This window comes from Buceros rhinoceros, unplaced genomic scaffold, assembly GCF_000710305.1.
Source record: "Buceros rhinoceros silvestris isolate BGI_N320 unplaced genomic scaffold, ASM71030v1 scaffold26226, whole genome shotgun sequence".
Taxonomy (NCBI): Eukaryota; Metazoa; Chordata; class Aves; order Bucerotiformes; family Bucerotidae; genus Buceros; species Buceros rhinoceros.
The window spans coordinates 5,362-27,137 of record NW_010417310.1 but is presented as its reverse complement, the minus strand read 5'-3'; the positions used below and the strand labels follow the sequence as shown (position 1 = coordinate 27,137).

Sequence of the window (21,776 nt, the reverse complement as noted above, 5' to 3'; positions counted from 1 at the left end):
CTGGCAGGGGCTGGGGGAGGATTATGCTTCAGGCCTTGGGGGTACCCAATGGGAATTGCCTTGATCTGGGGCTTAGCTCTGATCCTCACCAGATGGATCACTTCCAAGGCAGGCCGTTTTACTGTTCCGGTTCGCCTCGCCAGGTTTGTCAGTCGCCCGCGAGGGAACAAGTCCTTTAGAACTTGGGCAGTACTTGTTTTTCTTTCTTTCAAATCCAGTCTGTTTTGGAAACACATCATCTGTCATTTAAGACTGTGTTTCTTAAGGGTTTGAACGTGATTTTGTAGCTCCCGACTTTACCCTGCCTTGAAGTGGAGGAAGAGTGTGTGTGTTAGCTGCACCAGCGAGGGGACAGGGAAAGGGTCTGAAACGGCCTCCAAACGGCAGGGCTTTGCTTGCCTCCTTTAGTAACAGACCTTCAATTTTGAAGAGCCTTAAAGGCTTTGAGAAAATAAGGGAAAAACAATTCTCAGCACAGGGAGAATAATACAAATTAGCATATTTTGCTTCCTGGGCAGGATATCCTTTTTGTGCTGGTGATCGCAGCATGAGGGGGGGTGGAAATACCAGCTTTGTTTGCTGAAGCGAAATACTGGCCACTTCACTCGCTTTTGTAGCCTTTCCATGTGAGATGCCTGTGTCTTGAAAAAGGTGTGTGAGCGTTAGATAAAATCAGGAGTTCCTGCTCTCATTCTGGAGAACACTAGATATTCCCACAATGTCGTGGTGGTAAATAGAGGTGGGACTGGTGTCTGGACATGAGACCAGGTCCTCTCAGCACAGCTCGCTGCCTAACCTGGAATTAATTCCCAAAGGAGGAATTGATTTAAGTTTAGGGTTTTGAAGGAGATCCAGAATCATTGGAGAGAGTGAGAGAAACTAAAAAAATAAATCCAAGTTGATGCATTTTATAGATGGATTTTTTTATTAATACACAATTTTAATGAGTTTATACAATGAACAGAAGAATCTGAACCGAGAGGAATGTGAAGTAGTTGTGGAAAGCCACTTTGCCAGGTATCCCTGCCTGTACTCTGCAGTCGGTGCCAATAACACAGTTCTAATTTTACTAAAAGCCAGGCTTAGCTGCTATGGCACTTGTCGTAGTGTCTGTCCCATCACGAAAAGACCAGCATACCCTCATGGAGGTTCACTTGTGACCGACGGCGGGACCTAAATGCCCAAGTGTCACTGCCGGCGTGCTCATCCAGTCCCTCAGTCCCGTGTGCTGTCATGCAGCTGGGTCGGAGAGTCTGTTGCAGGGGGAGAACCAGGAGTTGCAGGTAGCCGATGTACGGGTTAAGCACGAACCCCTCTGCTGTTAGTGGCTGTGTTTCTAAAGATGCTTTTAAAGAATTGCTCTTTTGTGTGCGTGCAATTATCCCCTTGTGCCCTTGCTTTTGACATTCAGTCTCTGAGGGTAACACCCCTCTGTGTTTCTCTCCTCACTGAAGTCACTCATGACTTTTTTGACTGCTTTCTTTCCCGATCAGTTACCAAGCTTTGGTTTTGTATGTTTCTGTTAAATCTTGAAGTTTTGATGTTGATAAACTTTGGGTAAATCTTAGGATGCCGCATGGTACACATCTGAGGTGTATAAGCCTTGGGGATGCTCCTTGGATGGGTGTATCGCTAGTGTTGGTAACAGTCACTGTTGAAGTATCGCGTTCCACGAGGCTATGAGGAGCACAGGTTTTGTGTCGCCTTAATCTTGTTCTGTGTCTCTTTTATGTGAGAAATGATTGAGGAGTGTCTGGAAAGAGATTTAGGGAGGATAGTTTCTCCACACTCTGGTCTGGTTTTTCAAAATCTCTTCACTGCCAATTCCTGCCCTTCCTTTGTCCCCTCCTAGAACAACCATTATACATATATATGTATGTATTTGAAAGGCATTCAAATTTCTAAAATGAATTTTGAGAGTTAAATTGGGAATGGACAATTGATACTTTATTTGCATTTCAATTTAAAAATTATTTGGTTCTAACTTGCATAAAATATACCTCTTTTTTTTCTGCAGAGACGTGGAGCAATCTCCTATGACAGCTCCGACCAGACTGCGCTGTACATTCGTATGCTAGGTGAGTTCGATATGGCAAAGTTCTAACCTTGTATGATGGAGTTAAGAGAAATATTTTTTCCTTCTATTTGAGTGTTGAATTCTTAAACATATCATTCCCTTTCTCCTGGCTAACATTCTGGTTAGATTCTTTAGAAGAGTTTGGGTTCTCTTCTGTTGACTTGGGGTTTTTAGTGACTTGCCTTTTTTGCTCTGAGTTAACCACTGTGTTGGATGTTTTACTCCTATATTAAAAAAAAAAAGTTCCTACAATTAACCTAGTGTGTTTAGTAGAGGTTAAGTTTCCCAAGTGACTCATGATTGATCTTTATTTCTGTGATGGAATTTGTCACCTCTGCATGGATCCTCTGGTCAAAGCTGTAGCCTAGAGAGCATTTGTGTGAGTTACCACACACCATAAAAACTTCAATCCTGAGGCTGGGAAATGCTCAGGGTCTTCTGAAAAGAATGGCTCGACTTTCAACAGTGCTTCTCTTGTTAATCCTAGCAGATGCCTAGGGAAGGGACAGGGTGCGTGTCAGGGCCAGTAGTTCAGTGAACTTCCTGAAGAGTGTTTCCAGAGTAGAACCAGATAAAGGGCAAAGCTGAGTTAGAATGGAAGAGCAGGACTGGGAGGAGCCGGCGTCTGGGAGAGGCTCTGGGTGACAGAGTGAACCGACAGAGCTGAGGCCAGTTGTTGGGCAGAGAAAGCTGCAAGGCTCCTGCAGCTCTGGCTGTGGGCTCAGGAAGCCCTTCTGGAGGCTGCCGGGGGGGCAGGTGACACAGGACTGTGTGTATCCTCCACATCTCGTTCACGGCATGGCTGTGCCACCTGATTTAAGCAGTCTTGAGCGGTGCATTTGTGTTGATGTGGACTACGAGTGCTTGCACGGTGCCTTGCACTGCTTGATGAACACCAGCAGCCAGCGACTGTAAATCCTCAACCGCCCCCAACGAAATCAGCCAGAACGTGCCTTTTATCCCTGGAGCCTTTCCAGTTAGCTGTACCTTGCACGTGTGCGAGCCCCCAGAAATCCCCACCTGCTTTGCCTGTGAATTTGCAGTCGTGAGCCATGTGCGTGTACGAGCTGAGTCCTGACCTGCCGTACAGGTGCCTATGAGCAGAGAAACCCGCTTTGGCCCTGGCAGCTGTGTTCTTCCATTAGTTTGATTTTTTTTTTTTAAGTTTGTGAAGTTGTCAGTACTCTAGCACTGACTCTGCTGAAGGGTTTTTGATAAATTTAGTTACTTTGGAGATCAGTTAAGAGGAGGAGAACAGAAGATACTGACTCTAACTGTTAATTGAAAAAGCTACTGGATGGGTTGTTTTGTTGTTTGAAAGAGGTTCATTTCATTTCCAATGGTTAAAATAACTCTTTCATTTTAATCATCCTTTTTTGCAGGATGAACACTAGAATTCTCCAAAATGTGATTTTTCTGGTCTAGTCATAAGAAATTAAGGCCTGAGGTAGTTTTGTTTCCTTGATTTTTTTGATACTTTTTCTTAAACTAAATTGGTTTTGTGCTGTAATGAAAAAATACACATTTTTTTCTGCTTCAAAATCCTACAAATTGAGTACCTAATTCCACAACAGGGGAAATAAGTATTAATTTATTTTAAAAATGCACCAGTATGCTTGAATTAAAGGTACTGTAAGGATATGTCTATGGTTTTATCTTTTTAAAATTAATCTGCTAGTGGTAGTAACTCAGCTTGTGAGAAAATAATTCTTAATTTCTGGGGAGAATAATCCAATTTCTCTTGCTACTTTAGAAGTAGTTAGGCCCATGTCTGCTGCAGGAGGGTTTGTGATGATGCCCAAGTAAATCTCAGGGAAAGCAGGGCATGGCTTCCCGAGGTCCTTGCTATTGTACCCCTCGGCCAAGGGGAACATCTCTTCTGTTCTGAAATCTTTCTGCAGCTGTTCTCGCAGGCAGAGGCAGACTGTAGTCAGAACCTGATGTGCGGTAAAGGATTTTTCCCTTGTTCTCTCACTGGAATGAACTCTTGTCCTGTGGTCGGTGCTGGTTGTGACTAGCAGAGCTCTTGAGCGACGCTGTTCAGAGGAGAAAGCCTTCCAGAAGATTGACCTCTCGGCTGGGAGAGGAGGGTGCTGAGAGAAACCTGCTCAGGGGTGTTTGAGTTACGCTTGTGTTACTGTCTTGCTTTCTCACGGTTGTATTTGTCAATGGACTGTGAAAGAGCCCAGCCTGAAAGCAGAGCAGTCGGACGCATCGGCAACTGGAAACGTTCGTATCAGAGCAGATCCATGAATGAATATATCCAACTGGAATTTTTTGCAAGAAATGTGAAGAGTTGCATTTCTCATACAGCATCATGAGGGTTTTGGGGTTTTTTTTAGTGCACTTCAGCAGAGTGAGCTGTAAGGAATCCTCAGAGCTGACCGAATGGGGCGTTAGGCACGGTCATGAGAGGTTTGGCCTTTTACTTGGTTAGCTGTTATTGCAAACAGATCATACCTGCTAACAAAAGGCACCTCCATAAGGTGTTTGGTTTAGCAGATGAAAAGCAGAAGGCTGCAGGACACCTCTCTGCCTCTCGTTCAGTTGGGCTGGCCCTAGAGTTGCATCCTTAAATGTTTGCAGGCTGATCCAGTGGAAATTCACTTGTGAACGCGAGTTCTGTGGTGTGGCAGTGTTTCCAGGTTCAGTGTAAAAGATCAGATTTTAGGGTCACACAAAATAACTAACTTAACTGTCGTCATCAGTGTTGACGTAAACAAACAGCGTCGACTCTTGACTCCTGTCATACCCCATTCCCAAACTACATGCTGAGCTGCTCCCCAGTGGCTGCTTTGCTATTTTAAAATAGAGATACAGATGCAGCATTGGAGAATTTTTCTTTTAAGACCTTGGAATGTCTTGATATATCTGCATCATCTCAGTTGGCTACTTCCGTCAGCAGCTATGAGGAATTCTTAAAATTTCTCTTAAGTGCTTCTATGTAATCTTGATACTTTCTTGATTTTTTTTTTTTTTTTTTTTTTCCTCTTGGTTTCTTTTTCTTGCTGTTTTATATTGCCTGAAAGTTTTGGTACTGTGCGTGGGATAGAAAGAGCTGGGCTACTGACTCTGTGGATAGGTGAGCATGCACCTCAGCTAAAACTGGAGTGTTTTACCCTCCTTCAGATGTCTTGATGGCTTCAGCTAAAACAGCGGAGGCAAGCGACTGGGCAGTGCAGGTGCAGGCTCTTCTCCGGGAGTGGTGGTTCTGCTGCATTCCTTCTGCTTCTGCCGTATTTGGCTGGGCTGTCATCCATTTCTCCAACAAACTGAATAGGAACTCTCCTCTGTGAAGCTGAAGCCCTTCCTGGGCATCCTGCTCTTCACAGCTCCGTGGCTTGGACTGGGGTGCCATCCTCTGAGGTGGCTGCTGTAATTTCTGCTCCCAGCAGTCCTCTGTCATCGCTGAAATTCCTGCCTCTGCTCCTCCAGCAGCTGCTGCGTTGTTACTGCGGGGTAGCACCGAGTATGTGCTGTGTAACCCCGATGTGGAGATGTCAGCTCTGGCATTTCAGCTGCCTGGGAAGTGTCAGAGCTGTCCTTGCGGTGTGAGCAGGAGGCTGAGAGAGGGGTAGGAACTAAACAGTCTGTCTCAAGGTAAGTGTTGTCACAGCCCTGACTCCTTTTCAGTTGTAGCTGCCAAGCTCCCTCTTAAGTTCCTTCCTCCACTATTCATTCAGTCTTCAGTTGAGTTTCAGCCTGTATGGCCTTTGTCTTGAAAACACAAGCAATCCTGGTTGCGTAGAACTACTCCGGAAAGAAATCCAGTGACATACTCAGCCAGCAGACACTTCGTCGTGGTCATGCACAAATCGGATGTGGAAGGGAAGACTTCACATTGCTTTAAAACTTTCCCTTGACGTTTTGCATTCAGACACCCTCACAGAGGGGAAAAAAATGCTTCTGGAAGTCCACTGCCATTAAGGTGCTGGACTCAATGTGTTCTCCAAACGAAGCAGAGGAGTCTTTTCAGAGTGGCTGAAGAAGAGACACTTCAGATAACAATTGTGATCTTGCTACCACCTCTAACCAACCCCCAGCCCAAGGAACTTTACCTGCAAGCAAGTGATGTGATCTGATGGATTCAAAAGACCTTGTAATCATTTTGATATTTTTTTAAAGGTCTAAAGAAATGGAAACTTTCCACAAGTTCTTGAGGTGCTGAATTTTAATAATAATTCATAATTCTTTCAGTAATAACTTACTCTTTCAGTAGTATCTTCCATGTTCTTTCCATACTAGCCACTGGCCCTGAGGATGTGCTGCTCTTCTATTTGAAGGAATTGCCTCACTGTTCTGTTGTCTGATACAAGTAACCTTAAATCTGAAATCTGTGGTGCCTTTTAAGTTAGGTGTGATGACAAATATATCTCTTCCTTACAACTGAATTCTGTACCATTTCAGAGTCACAGAGTTATAAAAACCGTGTGCAGGATTCCCCAGGCAGATCGGTGCAGTGTGTTCTATGCTGTGTGCAAGCAGACGCAGCAGGTGCACTGAGATCTGTTGACCTCTCCAGGTGAGGTGAACTGAACAGTGAGCGCCTGTCGCTGGTCTGGATGTCTTGGAACGCACTGTACATGTGCAGGAGAGACGAGTTGCGCTGTGCCAATAGCACGTCATCGCATCAGCACAGCCGCTTTGAGGCTGTTTCTTTGTGTGCTTCCATGTGCGTCGAAGCTTCAGATGGATGTGTGGTACCTTCAGATTCCTCTCAGACCAGTGGCCGAATGCATGGGAAAGGCAGCAGTTCTGGACAGGGACAAAGGGGACAGCTCTTCTGCCTTCGTTTCGTCCCAGGAGGAATTTCTCCTGTGTTCTCTATGCTAAATTCCAGCCTTGTCAAAGTGTAACTTTTTTGAATACATCTAAAAACATTCATCTGTTGTTCAGATCTTGATTCTTAAAGTACCCTCCGCTGCTACCGTGGTCAAGAAGAAAGTTTTGTTTGTTTCACAACTATTTAATGAAAATATTTTGCTTTCCTTGCTGTGAATTGCTCATATCTGTGCAAGTAAATCCTCTCGTTTTGCCGTTATCTTCTTCCAGTTGACTTTTTGCATAGTTTGCCGTGTGCTTTTTTTAGTAGATGGTTTCTTCTTTTGGCTAACTGTTCCCATAAGATGTTTTAATAATTCCTGCTAAAAGCAGTGTAGCTTGTTGCACTTCTGCATTTCACTTATAGACAGTTTATCTTGTTTTCCTGCTCAAAACCCACATCACTGTGGGCATTTCTAGGGCGGTAGGGATGCTGTTATTCTCTCTGTGCTGTTCGATCAGGTACTAGTACAGAAAAAAGACCAAAGCAGAGGGGGATTTTCTGGATACCATTTACCCAGTGAACCTGCTTGTTCTGTTTCTTGCAGAATTCCAGGTTAGTCTCCAGGTGTTTTTCTGTGAACTTCTCCCTGTTTCTGATGCTTTGAACAAGTAAAAACTGAATATAATTCACACAGGTTTTATCTCCTTTTCTGTAAAAAAAATTAGCTCAGCTAAAAACCCCCTTTATTTTTTTTTAACTCAGCTGGTGAGCTTATTCACTCAGCTGTAGCTAGGACTGATTTCCCACATAACCGAGTGAAAGGGAAAGAAGATTGCATTTTCCTCCATATAAACTGATATTTTCATACGCAGCTACTAATTCATTTGCCTCCCCTTTTTCATAACTTCCCACTATTTTCCTTTTTATTTTTTGTAAATAAAATTCTCCGGTTGCTCGTGCCTGACAGAAGAATTCTACAATTTGCTGCCTCTGTATTGCCTGAAACAGGACAAGCCTCTCCCTCTGCTCAGATGAGTCCTCGAAACCTTTAGAAGTAACGTGGTCAGCAGTCTGAAAAGTGCTGTTTACAGGCAGTAATTGGGTACTCTCCCTTGCAGCTCGGGTAAGATTTTCAGTTTAAAAAACCCCCAGAAGAGTAGTAACTGAAACCCACGGTCATCTCGTATGGTTTTACTGATACATAAACTTTTAGGGTCACTGCCTTGGGGAGCCCTGGGTCTGCTCAGCATTTTGTGGTCCTTCTCAAGATAACGCTCCTGTGAAGTATGTCACTATGGAGGTGTCTGTGTGTGTAGATACGCTAGAAGGAATCGTAGAACCATGGAAGGTTTGGGGTTGGAACTGTTTAAAGTGTATTACTGAGGTTTTAGTAGCTTTAGCTGTTTTCTGACAAGTTCCCTGCTTCAGCATGACTAATGAGTGGGTTGGAGAAGGGAGAAGTGATGTCAAGCTGTTATCAATTGCTGGAAATTAAATAACTGTGTTTTTTATTTTGTTCTTATAAAGTCAGTCTTAATTCCTTGTGTTAAATACTTGGTTTTGGTTCATACAAAAGTCGCTGAGTTTGAGGAGAGGAGAACACCATGCTTGAAGGCTTTTCATAATCACGTCTTAAATGTCACTATTTTTTATAGGGTTTGAAGAGGGAAACACTGTTGTAGCTGATCCTCAAAAGTTTGCCTAAACTTGTAATTGCCAAAGTGTATTTTTAAGTGCAAGCTTTAATCGCAGTGTAATTGCTTCCATGAATGTGTAACTCCCTGCCGAGAGGATGCTGATGTGCTCTCAGCTAGGAGAACGCCTCAGTGGAACTCCACCGGCACGCTGGAAGGCTCCGGTTGAAGCGAATTGCAGTGCAAAGTAGCTCAATCAAGTTTTAATCCTGAGTTTTGGTATTTTAATAGGCTCTTGTGTAACACTCAAACAGCTGAGCACAAGTAAGTAAACTCTGCTATGGGGTAATACAGCCCTGGACTGTGATGGCGTGTTGGCTGAAAGCCAGCGTGTCGAGGAGCTGGGTCTCTCCTGTGTTATACACCGTGTTCCTGCTTGATGGGTGTTACTGAGGAACAGATCAACTTTTACTGCTCTTGTTCCCTGTCCCGCTGGGGTGCAGTTTTACCATACCGGTGTAGCAAGCTGTTGCTATGTCATCTGAATGCTTATCCCATGTTTCGGGCAACCCCTGCGGAAGCAGGAGAGATTTGAGGAGAAAGCATGCGATTGCATGTGTAGCACGTCTTCAAACTTTGTTTTGAATTTCACCTTTAACATCGAAGTAGGCCTATTGTTCAAATAACTCTCCTCCACTAAGTACCTGAATCTTTACCCCTCCAGGCTATGTTCATTTGCATTTTATCTCTGCCACTCTTCCACACTTTTATTTCACTCTTGACCCTGTTTCTAGGAGATGTGCGAGTAAGAAGTTGGGCAGGATTTGAAACAGAGAGAAGAGGTTCTCATCCATACATTGATTTCCGTATTTTTCACTGTAAGTATTTAAAAGCAGATAAGTGACAAATAAACAAAGGCTTCCATTAATTTTAACTACTGAGCCTCTAAAAATAAAGTGAGCAGCTGATATAGCAAGACCGTTCTTTATACTTTTTAGGAAAATCTTTTGTGCTACTTCATCACCAAGAATAGAAGAGGAAAATCTTCACTGCTAGCTTTTTGTCTTTAAAACACGTAGTTTAGGTCACTGCATGTAGACCTGGATCCTGATGGAAATGAAAACTATCTTCTGTAAAGCTATGGGCATGCGTGCCCAGTTCTGACTGGGCCGATGCCGTCAGCTGGGAAGATACTTTCCTGCTTTTGTAAAGCAGCAGAAGGGCCTGGCCCAGGATGATGTTTGGAGAGAATTACAGTAGGTGTCAATGTTCTTGATCTCGCCATAATCAATTAACATTACACTTACTCAAACATGTAGGTAGGACTTAATCATTTTTTTTGACATAGACAAATCTTTAATAAAGATTAAAGTGTTTAAAAAGGAGATTAATTTTTTATTACGTGTTTTAGGAAACATTTTTTCTCAGAAGAGTTACAAGAAGAATATTTTCAGATAATTTCACTTTTTCTCTCTACATCTGTACTGTTATAAGTAAATATGTCAGTAGCTGTTGTAATATAAAAGCTTCAATAACCACCAAACCAATACGTAGCGAAAGTGCAGGGTATTTAAGTCTTAATTAAATTTCACTAATAACATTAATGTACTAATTGCCATAAAGTATCTGTACCAACATTGTATCAGCACAATTCCAAGTATTCTGAATGCAATGGAAGATTAGGAAAACTTACTTCATGGTAACAAGTGTGGTTGTTTTAATTACCTTATTAATAAACACGAGTGGCAGAAACTGGTCTAATTAATATTCTGATCTTAACTGAAGTTTCTCTTTTTAAAAGTAGATCACTGCTTAAAACTCTTAGTTCTGTGTTAAAGTGAGTCTCTTAAAATAGGTGAGAAAACAAAGTTTGAAGAGTATTTTCTATTGATTTTCTTCAGTAAAGAGGGCTAGAATTCCCCCTCAAGTCCTGATGATTCTGCTGAGTGTAATGAAAACTCTCTGGGGAAATAGCATGCCATGTATGAATTACATGATTGTCGTTCTGTCTGTCTGTGTATATGTGGCATTTCATGCTGATGTGGGAAAGCACTAACAAAGCAGCACTGCTAACGGGCAGTCACGGATGAGGTTGCTGTTGTCGGATGAACTGTGTTTTCTCTGGTACTCCTCATGCTGTTTCTCTCCACTCCGATGATTGTGCATCAGGCAGACCATGACTAATCAGGAAAAGGATTTTCACACCCTTTCTTCTTGCCCCTACTTGTTCAGGCACACCAGCAGCATCAACTGTGGTGTCTGATGACAGCAAAGAATGTTGCTAGGAGGCCCAAAAAAATCCTTTGGCTGTATCTTCCTTCCCCCTGGAGTCAGCTGCTGTGGCAGTTCTCAGAGTTGCCGTATCACAGTCACATTTTTTTTGCACCTCAGGATGGTGGCCTGTTGCAGTTTGACTTCAGACTCCTGCTACATCATCGAGTTTCCTTCAAAGCCAGGAAGGAATTCAGCCTCATCACTCACCATATCACTAGATTATCTATCAATTTACAGAAGTGTTTGGGAGGGTGTTAATCAGTAAAAGGTTTTCTTTTTCTCTGCAATGCTAACTGAGTCCTGATCAGTGTTTTCTTCATCATTTTAAGCAAAAGACTTTCAGTTTCATACTATCAGGCTGCTCCTAGAATGAAGTCGTGGGAATCGATTGGACCTCATTTAGGATATTCTCCCTGCCCTCCCTTGGTAACTCCAGAAGGATTTTGCCACAGAGAGCTACATGGCTGAAAAACATTCACTGGAGTGAGCAGTGGACAGTGTGCCAGAGGAGCCTGCGAGCTGGCTGGCTCTCCTTTGCCTGGGGCAGAAATGGGGCTGCAAAGGGTCTCTTCTGCAGCTGCAGGAGACCAAACCACCTGAATGGTGGCTGTTCTCTGCCTCCTCCCGACCCAGCTGCACAGTGAACATCAGCAGTGCGTGGACACGCTTCCCGCGGGGTGTTTGGAAACCTTCTCTGTAACTTTCTTCTGCTGTCAGCTCCCTTTGCTCCGTGGTTCTCGGTACCTGCGGTTGTCATTGCTCACCGGCTTTGTGGTGATCACGTCCCGGCTGGCGCTGGTACCATCGAGGCGTTACGGCCGGTTTGTGTTCTGCTTGGCTCACTTCCGTCCTTCAGTGTCATTTTCTCTTTCTGTCAGTGATGTTTTGTGAAGAAGTTGAATGACTTTCAGCAAGTCCAGCTAATGGGCTGCTGACCAGTCCTTTTTTTCCAATGTTGCATTAATAGGCTCTTAACCCAAGATTTTATTGGTAGGTTTGAAGAGTGTGGAATTTAAAAGGCATTGCTGTGTTTTCAGGCAGCTACTGCTTTTCTGCTGTTGGTTGGTTGGCATTTTAAGTAATCACTTCTGTTTCATAGCATTGCTTTCACTTCCAATTTCAACCCGTGCTACTGAGGTAGAGCTTGTTAGCGTTCAGTTCTTAGGACCACTTCTGTTTCTGCTTAAGGATTGTGAGCTCAGTGCCTGCATCTTCATCCCCGAGTGCTGTAACTGGCACATGACTATTGACGGTCTGAACTGGCTGGAAGCATTCTCAACAGTAGCTTCTTCCTGGGAAATCTGGTTTCAAAACGATGGTTGGAATAACGTCTTTGTTGTTGCTAGAGATGCTGGTACGGCAGGCAGATCTGAGCTTGACTGATGGTCCAACTCTGTTTTGCAGTAGTTTTCCTTCCATCTTACCTCTTACTCCAGAAGTTTTTATAGGTGATTGCAACTAGCCAGGAGGAATAGCTCCAGAAACAAATCCTTGTTTCAGCAAGGCTGCTCCCCGGTGCGTGGGGAAAGTCCGGGTTGTGTTCTTTGTGTTGGCTGGTAGGTGGTTATCATCAGGACATCCAGCAGCAGTTGGGGTTTGCTGTTTGATTGTGGCTCTGTGTGGCCATGGGCATAAACTCACGTTCACAGCCAAAAGCCACCATTTCCAGAGAGGAGAGTGCAGCCGCCTAACTTTCTTCCTCAGAAATAAATTTTCACCTCAAGTGTACCCATCTGGTTTTGTTCCATGGCTGCCCAGTACATTGCAGCACTGGAGTATTTTATTGGCTGTAGAGCCCCGGCTCTGCTCTTCCCTGCTGAGGTGACAGGGCGGGAGTTTTGCGGTGGATGCGGTGGGCACTGCTGGGTTCTCGGGGAGGGATTCGGGGTTGAAGGCGCTCTGCCTCTCTGCTGGTGTGACAGTCGGCTGCAGTGAACGGGGTTACCTTTGCTTCTCTGCAAATGTGCCCGGATCCAGTATGGTGCAGTTCTCCAGGGCTGGATGGGTGTGGATGGGCCATTGGAATGCCTCTGGGTCCCTCTAGCGATGGGAAATGCTGGGTGACACTTCCAGACCACTCAAAAGCAGAAAACGATTTGTGACCTGGAAGGTCTTAGAAATATGGATATAATGGCATGTGGTACGGAGCGTTGCTTCCAAACGTGGGTACGTACAGGTAGTGGAAACTGTCAGGTCTGGTGATAGTATCCGCTGTGCGAAAATGGTACCTGTGTAGTTCGGTTTATGATGGAAAAATCGTGAGAGATTGTTGTGAAAAAAAGATTTCCTTGAATTTTTAAGGAAAAAAACTTCTGCAGCATCTTTGTGCACGAAAATTCTGAGAATAAAGATATCAGTATAGTGTGATCTGTAAGTGATTGTCACTTGTCATTTCTCTACTTTTATTTTGTGGTTTTATGTCAGTGTGAGAAAAATAAATGTTTAATAACCCTGTAAAATGTGATAAAATTATTTTTGTAGGTTTTCATGAAGTACAACACACTGAAAAGATTGGGAGTGGGAAGAGAGATTAAAATTAAGTGTCTTGGAATACAGACAAAATCTGTTGCATGAAGACAGCCTGGTTATTTGATTTTCTTGCAGTATATGCGTAATGTTAGCAAAATAACTGACGTTAGGAAACAGAATTACTCCTCTTTATTTTAGAGAAAGGCATTTGTTATCATGCCAGCATCTCACTTCAGATGCATGGAAACAAGAATATAATAATTTGAATAAAAAATAACCTGGCAGTAAGAAATACTTTGGGTGATGTTCCAACTCGAAGTCAGGTGTGAAGAGCTAAGAAGAGTGTCAGAGAGCGCAGGACGTTTGGCCTGGGAGGGAGGATGGCTTTGCAGTGTGACTTTTCTTGAGCAAATGTCATGCACTGTTCACCACCTTCTTCCCGTCATAACCGCATTACTGAACATGGCTTTGGTAGCCTCTGAAATTAGCATCTTGTTTTGTGACTCACAGTGGAGGAGGCTAGGTTGATGTTCTTTTATTAATCACACATCTCCAGGGAATGAGTTTCCAGCTTGTGCCGGGGGGGAAGTACCAAGTTCCCATTGCACAACAGCATTGTCCAGTTCGCCAGTCCTTCCCGGGAGCTTGTCTTTGCTGGTCTGCTGGAACCAGAAAGCAGCTGAATTTTGTGTCCTTTGAAGTAATTTATCTGTGAGGAGAAGGAAGCTGCAAGCAGGGCTGCCATCAGTGTTCCTGCAGCTGAAGGACCCATCTCCCTGCTCCCCTTTCCTCGAGAGCCAGCGATGTGCTTTTCCCGTTAATCTCCTGTCACACCTCCACAGCTGACTCACCTGCTCTGCATTGTCCCCTAGCAAACGCTGGGCTGGTAGAGGGAGCAGTGCTGTGCTTCGAGTTGGCGTAGGTCCCCGGAATTAGGAGTTCTGGAGCTGCAGAGGGCTGGCAGGGCTCCAGACTGCTCTTCCCCTTTGGAAGATCCTCTTACCATTGCAGAACTCGGTGATAAGGTCAGCTGGAGCAGCGTTCTTTTCTTTATCTTTTTTTCTTCTTTAGTTGTTTTTAGTAAGTGGGAGAAAAAGTGGATCTGATGTACAAGAGTAGTGGTTTATGAACTATACAAACTGGTGATAGTGTTAAAAACACTTTGGAGATGGATGTCTGAATAGCATGTCACCCAGGAAAGAGTAATGACTGTGCAGCATCGCAGAAAACCCAGTAATTAATTTGCCTCTTCATCTGAAAAAATACTGAAGCAAGGCCGTGTGCAGCCCCCTCAGCGACTCGAACACAAGCAGGTGGAAGGCGGGCCCGTGCTGCCGCAGTGCCGCGCTCCTGTGGGCTCTTGTGTGCTTGGCTGACAAAAGCTGCTGTTTCACGTGTACCTACGTCTTGCTGTGCTGCCACAGATTATCGGGTGGCATCTGTGACAGCCAGACTTGTTGGTAGCATGGCAACAAAAGCAGGGTTTTGTTAACTGTAGAGCTGTAGACGGGTACGTGTGATCAAGAAAACTATCTGTGCTTCTAGAGGAGTGCTGATCTCTCCTGCTTAAATACTTTGTTTTATTGAGGTTTAGTGAAGTTCCTGGATTCCTTCTGTGAATTTGTGGACATTTTGGATCATTCTATGACCTAAATATCCCCATTTTATATTACTCTATTTTAAACGTAATGACTTCTGTTCTCAAATCGGGCAGAGTAAGGGAATATCAAGATTATAGACTGTCTGTATATACAGCTGCTGTTGGGGTTATTGCTGAACAGAAAGTAAAGGCCAGGTTTGGCATTACCTATTTCAGAGTGAAAATGTCGAGCCTGTAGCAAAGAAACTGCAGCTGTGTGTAGTTCGACCTTCAGGTTCCTCAGACACTTCAAGCACATCAGGTGGAATTGGACATAAGCTGTATCAGTTTGAATAAACCAAGTTAGCTTCATAAGAGTAAACAAACTGTTTGGATTAGTCTTTGAAAATGGGCTAAAACAGTTCTCTGCCGTGTTGTCACTGTGCTGGGAAAGGAGTTTCCGTGTGCTGTGACAGGAGCTGTGGTACTTGCTTGGCAGAGGAGAGGTTCTGAGCATCGTCACCTGCAAAAGCACCGGGATCACTTCAGTGTGTTTAAAACTTTGCCAGTCAGGAGAATCCCTGAGCTTTGAAACCAGTGTAAGAGTTCTTCGTACGTGCCGGACACCCACTGGAACTCTGTGTCCACCCGCGGCTGCCGCTGGCCTCTCGCTGGTGTCCGGCTCTTGGGTGATGTGCCGGGACGGGGGCTGGAGGCACAGGCACCAGAGCAGTTCTCCAGAAGGAGGCCCTTTGCAGCTCAGGGGTGGGGGGTTACACAGCTCCTCAAATGTTTCTGCCCAGTCAGTAACAGTTCTGCAAAAAGGTGAGTTTCGGCTGTGGTTTGAATATTTGTTTTTCTTCACAGGGGCTTACACAGAAAACTTCCTTTTCTAGGCTCTGTGTTTACTATTTATAAGAGTATTTGTGGCTGATAGGTTTGCACAAAGCAATAGCCTTGTCTTTGTACCAAACCGCCCCGAGCAACCTTGTGAAGGTTTTTTAGAGAGAGTGTTTCTTTTCTTGTCTTGTCTTGTTTTGTTTTTTTTAGCAAATTCTGAAATCGAGGTGTCTGTGTCTGCGAGAAATGTGAGGAGGCTGCTTAGTTTCCAGCGGTACCTGAGATCTTCCCGTTTTTTCCGTGGTATCACTGTTCCGAATTCCTCAAACATTTTAGATGATGACTATAATGGACAAGCAAAGGTTGGTCACATGATTTTTCTTATTTTTAAAGTACATTTTTTAAAATGTTTGCTCATGTGTAACGATATCTCATGGTAAAAACACAACCAAATTTCAGTCCTGTATCTTTTAACATATGTGTCTGTGTCTTAATAAAGTCCAGCCCAAACGACATGGGTTCTGACAAACTCCTTTGTTGCCCACGAGTCTGACCACAGAGTCGTTCTGCCACACTGCTCCTGGTTTTTAACCTCACAGTTCTGAATTGTGCCTTGTTTCTTTTGAGAAATTGAGTAAAGTGTGAAGGGAAAACCTCCAACCAGTTCTGTCAAGGCACTTCTCAGGTTTTTTTCCCCAGTTTTTCAGTTTGTAACATGTATTTTAGAGTTTTCCAGTTATTGGACAAATGTAGTTACTCTTTTAATACTGTCTGTTACATGTAGAAATCCCAGGATTTGCATCTGTCTCAGCTCTTGGCTACGGGAAGATGGGCACATCCTGAGGAAAAATGACAGCTTTTGTGTTTTCTTTCAGTGTATGCTGGAGAAGGTTGGGAATTGGAATTTTGATATATTTCTTTTTGATAGACTGACAAATGGTGAGTTTACTTTTGTTGTTTCCTTGGTGGTTTAGCTCTTAGCGTAGCTATCGCTGTTACCTTGTGGCGTGTGATTGCTTGTTTGCTACACAGCACAGACTCCGTCAGGCTGTCCTTTTGGGTTTGTTAGTCTGTAATCGAAATCTCGGTTTGCCTGGTCACTCTGTTGGATACCGTTGCTGTCAGTACTGGTCACAGCCATTGGTTTGTAGCAGAGGCCCCTGTGTAGGGGGTAGTTTTTGTACAGCCGGACGCTGCTGTACGCCCAGCTTGCACAAAAAGCAACAAGGAGGAGAATATTACGGCTAGTTTGGGGCACCAACACAAACAGCGGTAGGAAGTACAGAGGTAGTTGGTTTAAAAAAAGTAAAAATCAAGGTACTGTTGAAGTTACGGACAGGCAGTTAAGAGAGATCAGTAAATGTGCTGGAAGGAGCAGGGGCTGCCGCTGCAGCGGGTAGGGGGAATTCTGTATTAGAATGACAGCAGTAGAAGGCGAGTTGTGAATAGAATGGAGGGAGATGAGCAAGTCCAGCATCACAGAGACATTTGTGCCAGGGAGGGAACCGAATGGAGGTTTTCTGTCAGCCCAGTGGTAGCAGAGGTGCAGTGAGATCGTTGGGAGCTGCAGGAAGAGACACAAGATTCAGAAAGGGAAACGTGGCACCAAAAGGCCAGCTTTGTTGAAGAGAAACTTGGCTTAATCTAGCGTAAAAGTAGTATCCTCGCAGTCTGCGGTAATCCAGAAAATGAGAGGGGGGGAAAAAAGGGAAACAACGAGGATTTCTGGAAGTCAAGTGTTTGTAGAGATAAACTTTAAAGAACCGAATGGGAAAAAGCTCCCTGTGCAAGTGACCATGTTTGTCAGCACAGTTTATTCTGGATCAGTTGGTCAGGTGGGAGGACTCTGACCTCCTCCTTCGCAGAGGAGGCCTTCCTGCCTTTTAAAAATGTTTTTCACGTATGTTTTAGATAGTACCAGTACAGCTTCTGTTGTGGAAGCGCTCCTGTGCCACCCGTTTTACACCCTAATGTAGTCGTTCAGGGAGGAAATCGTGAACAGGCACTCTTGCTTTTGAGCATTTGTCAGAGAAAATGCTGTGTGTAAAACTGCCTGATGAGCTGCCCTGGAGGAGCCTGTGAGAACCAAAGGAGTCAGTGGATGCTCTTTGAAGAACTGCATCTCCTGCTGTGAGGAAGAGGCACGGACTCGCGAATCCAGTAAGCCCAGTAACAAGGCAGATTTAGCAGAAATTTTTGTCCCTCAGTTTCTGCCTGTGCTAGATGCTTTAATTCCTGCTCCATGAGGATTGTCAATGTCCCCAAACCGAGTTACCTGCCAGTACGTCCCGTTGGCAGAGTAGATCACGGGCAGGCAAATTCAAGTAAACATTTGCAGGGCGTTGCTCTGACTCTTACAGTTTCCCCCCTGCAAGTGGTTCTAATATTATGAGTGGGCAAAGTCTATTTTAAGCGTGTGATAGTAAACGATTCCTAGAGAAGCTGAGCGCTTTTCTTTGAGCTCTGGGTAGAATAAGGAGCAGTTGAGCAAACACACGGTGAAGATGAGAGCGAGCATATGTGCAGTGTAGGGTAATGGATGGTGTGTTAGCTTTTCCCTTCGCCTGAGGGGTTTGTATTCGGTTTTAAGCTGTCTGTGATATGTTGCATCATGATACTGATAAAGTCGAACACCACTGTAACCACATTGCACGTTGAAACCTGTTGCTATTTTAATGTGCGGTAACGTTTTCCTCCCATCAGTTGAGAGCGGACAATGGGCGAATGTGTTACAATGACACGCTACCGCCGGCAGTGGCCAGAGGCGGCGGTGACGGGATCTTGCTGTGCAGTAACATTGGAATGTTTATCGTAAATCGGTGTAGAGAAATTTCCTTGTGTTATTTTTGTGACCAGTTTGTTTGAAATAATGCGTTTCTTGTGAAAGAGTTGCTGATTTCATGGCTTCCAATGAATTAGTATTTTCGTCTTATTTTTAGGAAACAGTCTAGTCAGCTTAACCTTTCACCTGTTTAATCTTCATGGACTAATTGAACACTTCCAGTTAGATACGATGAAACTTCGTAGATTTTTGGGTAAATACAGCTTTTTATTACGATGAATATTGCTGTTTATCCGCATTTTTGTACCTGATCTGAAGTGCTGGTTCTAACTTAGCAATGAAGTTTGAAGAGTGCTGATGCAGTCCAGGTTGCGCAGTGATTTCAGTTTTATTGGCTGAGCCAATCTCTCAGAGCTCCTGTGAGTACGGAAATGTCCGTGTTAAACCCAAGCCAGTTTTAACAAGTTCCATAGCAGATGCCGTATTGTGTTTATTAGATTATTAATCAGGAATATGTGCGGGGTGGTTTTACTGGGAAAGGCTAGGCAGGTCCTTTGTTTTCAGTTTCAGTTCATGGAAAGAATCGTAAATATGATGTAGAACGTTTGAACCAGGCGGTGCTTCCAGAGGGCAGCTGGAGTAGCTGTCCTCCTGCATCCCTGTGCCACAGGCAGAGGCGCTGCGTGAAGCTGCCCTCAGTCCTTCCGTTGAATTCTGCAGAGTTTCTGTCCCTCACAGAAGGCTTTTACAGTTTCAGAGAAAACGATTTTGTGGGTACAAAGCTTGTCATTTAAGGGGATGGTTTTGTTTCCATCATTTAGTTCTCTTTCAGCTTTAACAAATTTCTGGATTTTGTGTTATTTTAAAGTGGACTCGATTCCTCCCACTCTGAAAAAGGCAGGTCAGCTGAGCTGGAGGGGCGATGTATTGGCATGTGAAGAAAGTGATGACAGAGATCTGTTCTTAGGCTACTCAGGTTGTAAGTGAGCGTGTTTTGTCTCTCTCCTCTGGCTTATTTCCTAGTTCGTTGAGATTCAGCAAATGACAGCACTGAAATGAAGGACCAGTGAGGAGTGACTGGGTTAGTTAACTGGTTAGCAAAAGATAATCGTAGTCTTAACTACATATGACTGCTTAAAGCCATAAGTCCCTGAAAGGAGATTAGACTTGGAAGAAGGCAAAATCTTATTCCAGCTTTGAAATTCACCCACTTTCCCTTTTTGTTAATGCCTTCTGCCTCGGAACAGTAAGAAAAGCGCTTCTTAGCTCGGTCAGTCCAGGGACCTTTCCTCCAAACACAGCTTCTCAGCGTGGACCCAGCTCGTTCTGTTCTTACCACCTCTTACGCCCTAGTCCAAAGTCATCTGAAGATCGAACTCCAGGAGACTAAGACAGCCCAAGTGGTCCATAGCGCCACAAAAATTCACTTTTGAGAACTTACTGGAATGTTTTTGAGAGAAATCTGATTTTAGCCCTCAGTAGGATCTCAACATTTTATTTTTATGAGTGTGTGTGTATATATATCTTACGTATGTGTATGTGTGTATTTGTTTACACACGTACGCAGTCCTTCTGTGATTTCCAAAGGTTTCTTGGAGATCTGTCTCCTCCTACTGTGTGTTTTCAAGTTCTTACTCCAAACCCAAACGGGGGAGAGAAAATCCAAAGGACGACGTTCCTGGAAACACAGGGCTGTTGTGCCAGTCTAGTTTTGGTGAACTGTGATCAAACTGTTTTCCTAGATCTGCCTCCTAGGTAGCTGGAGTAGCCTAGAAAGCCACAAAAAGTGAGGAGTTAGCCAAGGGCATCCTCATTCATGCACAGGACATGAGAACAGGTGAAAGGGATTTCTCCTGGGGGTTAATAGAGCTCAAACGTGCTTATATCAATATTTCTGTGTGAGAGCTCAACTCTGCATTGAGTTCTATCGAGATTATGCTGTGGTTACAGTATTTTGACTTCTCCTGAAGCACAGCTCTTCACTAACACCATGGCAGTACTGCTCTGACGTTAGTTCCAGCGCCACGGAGGGCACTGGCTGGTGAACTGAGGAGGGAGAGAGGTCGTGGGCATGTTTGGATGGGGCTGGCGGAGGGCAGGCAGGCAGGAAAATGTTCTTTTGAGGTTTCTTTGAAGGAGCTGAAGTGTTATATCGGGCAGAACTTCAGAATAAGGTTTGATTGCTGGGCTGCTTAATATCATAGGTAATACTATAACCCTCCATCCTTCTTAATGTCATAGTTCTGTCACTCTACACGCTCAAACTCATGTTGATGTCCTTTAAAGAATTCTATTGATGGTCTTTAAAGGAGGAGAGAGAAGGAAAGTGGGGAAGGGGTTAAATAGGGAATATTAAATCTGGGAGTAGTTAGTCAGACCATCATCCGAATGACATTCTTTTCTAAATTGCTTAGAGGCTTCAATTTGCCTGAGTACAAGTACAAGAAGAGGCCTAAGAGGTGCTTTCTGTGACCTCTCTGCTGAAGGGGCAAGAAAAGAGCTTCCTGTCGCGGGAAAGCCGTGCCTGGTTCCTCTGGTCCTGCCTGTTGCTGAGGCATGGTGCGAAGCCACCTGGTGCTTTGGTGGAGTGTCACCTTCCTTTCGTGTCCGGGCCACCTCAGCACTCAGGCAGGCTAGATGATCCGCAGGAGCCTTTCCAGGAGTTCTCAGTCACAGTGTCTCAGGTTATACCTTGGTTTCAGGGTGTTTAATTTTTGCTCAGAGATGACTTGATGTGTAGTTGATTTCCTTTAGAAAACACTTTCTTCATGTGAAGATCTTTTGTACCTGGGTTGTGGTTACACGGATGCTTTTACATGTACATCACTTGTGATGTTGCATGTTTCGGTGCTAACAAGGATGTGTGAAAACCTGCTGTTGTATTTACCTTTGGACATTTGTTATTTGCCCGCAGTTATGGTTCAGGAAGATTACCACAGTCAGAACCCTTACCACAACGCAGTTCACGCTGCCGACGTGACTCAGGCCATGCACTGTTACCTACAGGAGCCCAAGGTAAGGGAGCGGTGCCCCTCGCCATCGCCCCCGGGTACTCGTGAGTGTGCCCGTAGAGGACTGCGGGCACCTATATATGCACACAGACACTCGCTCTTCATTACAGACCAACCCCAGACCCACCTCCCAGCACAAACAGGCACAAATTCCTCTCTGTGTTGCTGCGGCTGTGGGTTTGTACTCAGCTTTGGTGCGGTGTCATTGTCCCCTCTTGCAAGCCAGTGTCATCACGTGTGCGGCTTTGCATCGAACCAAGAATCGGTGTCAGGAATCGATGAAGATTGTTTAACATAGCGCCATGCCCCAGGACAGGCACACAGAACTGCAGCCCGAGTCACATC

General features: G+C 44.4%; 1 protein-coding gene across 1 annotated transcript in view; it reads left to right on the top strand.

Annotated features, from left to right (window-relative positions):
* Window positions 1-48: 48 nt before the first annotated feature.
* Window positions 49-21,776, top strand: part of PDE7A (phosphodiesterase 7A) — a 26,639-nt gene continuing 4,911 nt past the window's right edge. Inside the window, exons 1-7 of the mRNA XM_010138164.1 lie at window positions 49-108; window positions 2,018-2,078; window positions 9,271-9,354; window positions 15,849-16,000; window positions 16,514-16,577; window positions 18,578-18,673; window positions 21,335-21,435. Of these exons, the coding sequence (XP_010136466.1) occupies window positions 49-108; window positions 2,018-2,078; window positions 9,271-9,354; window positions 15,849-16,000; window positions 16,514-16,577; window positions 18,578-18,673; window positions 21,335-21,435 (618 nt within the window). The remainder of the gene's footprint in view (window positions 109-2,017; window positions 2,079-9,270; window positions 9,355-15,848; window positions 16,001-16,513; window positions 16,578-18,577; window positions 18,674-21,334; window positions 21,436-21,776) is intronic.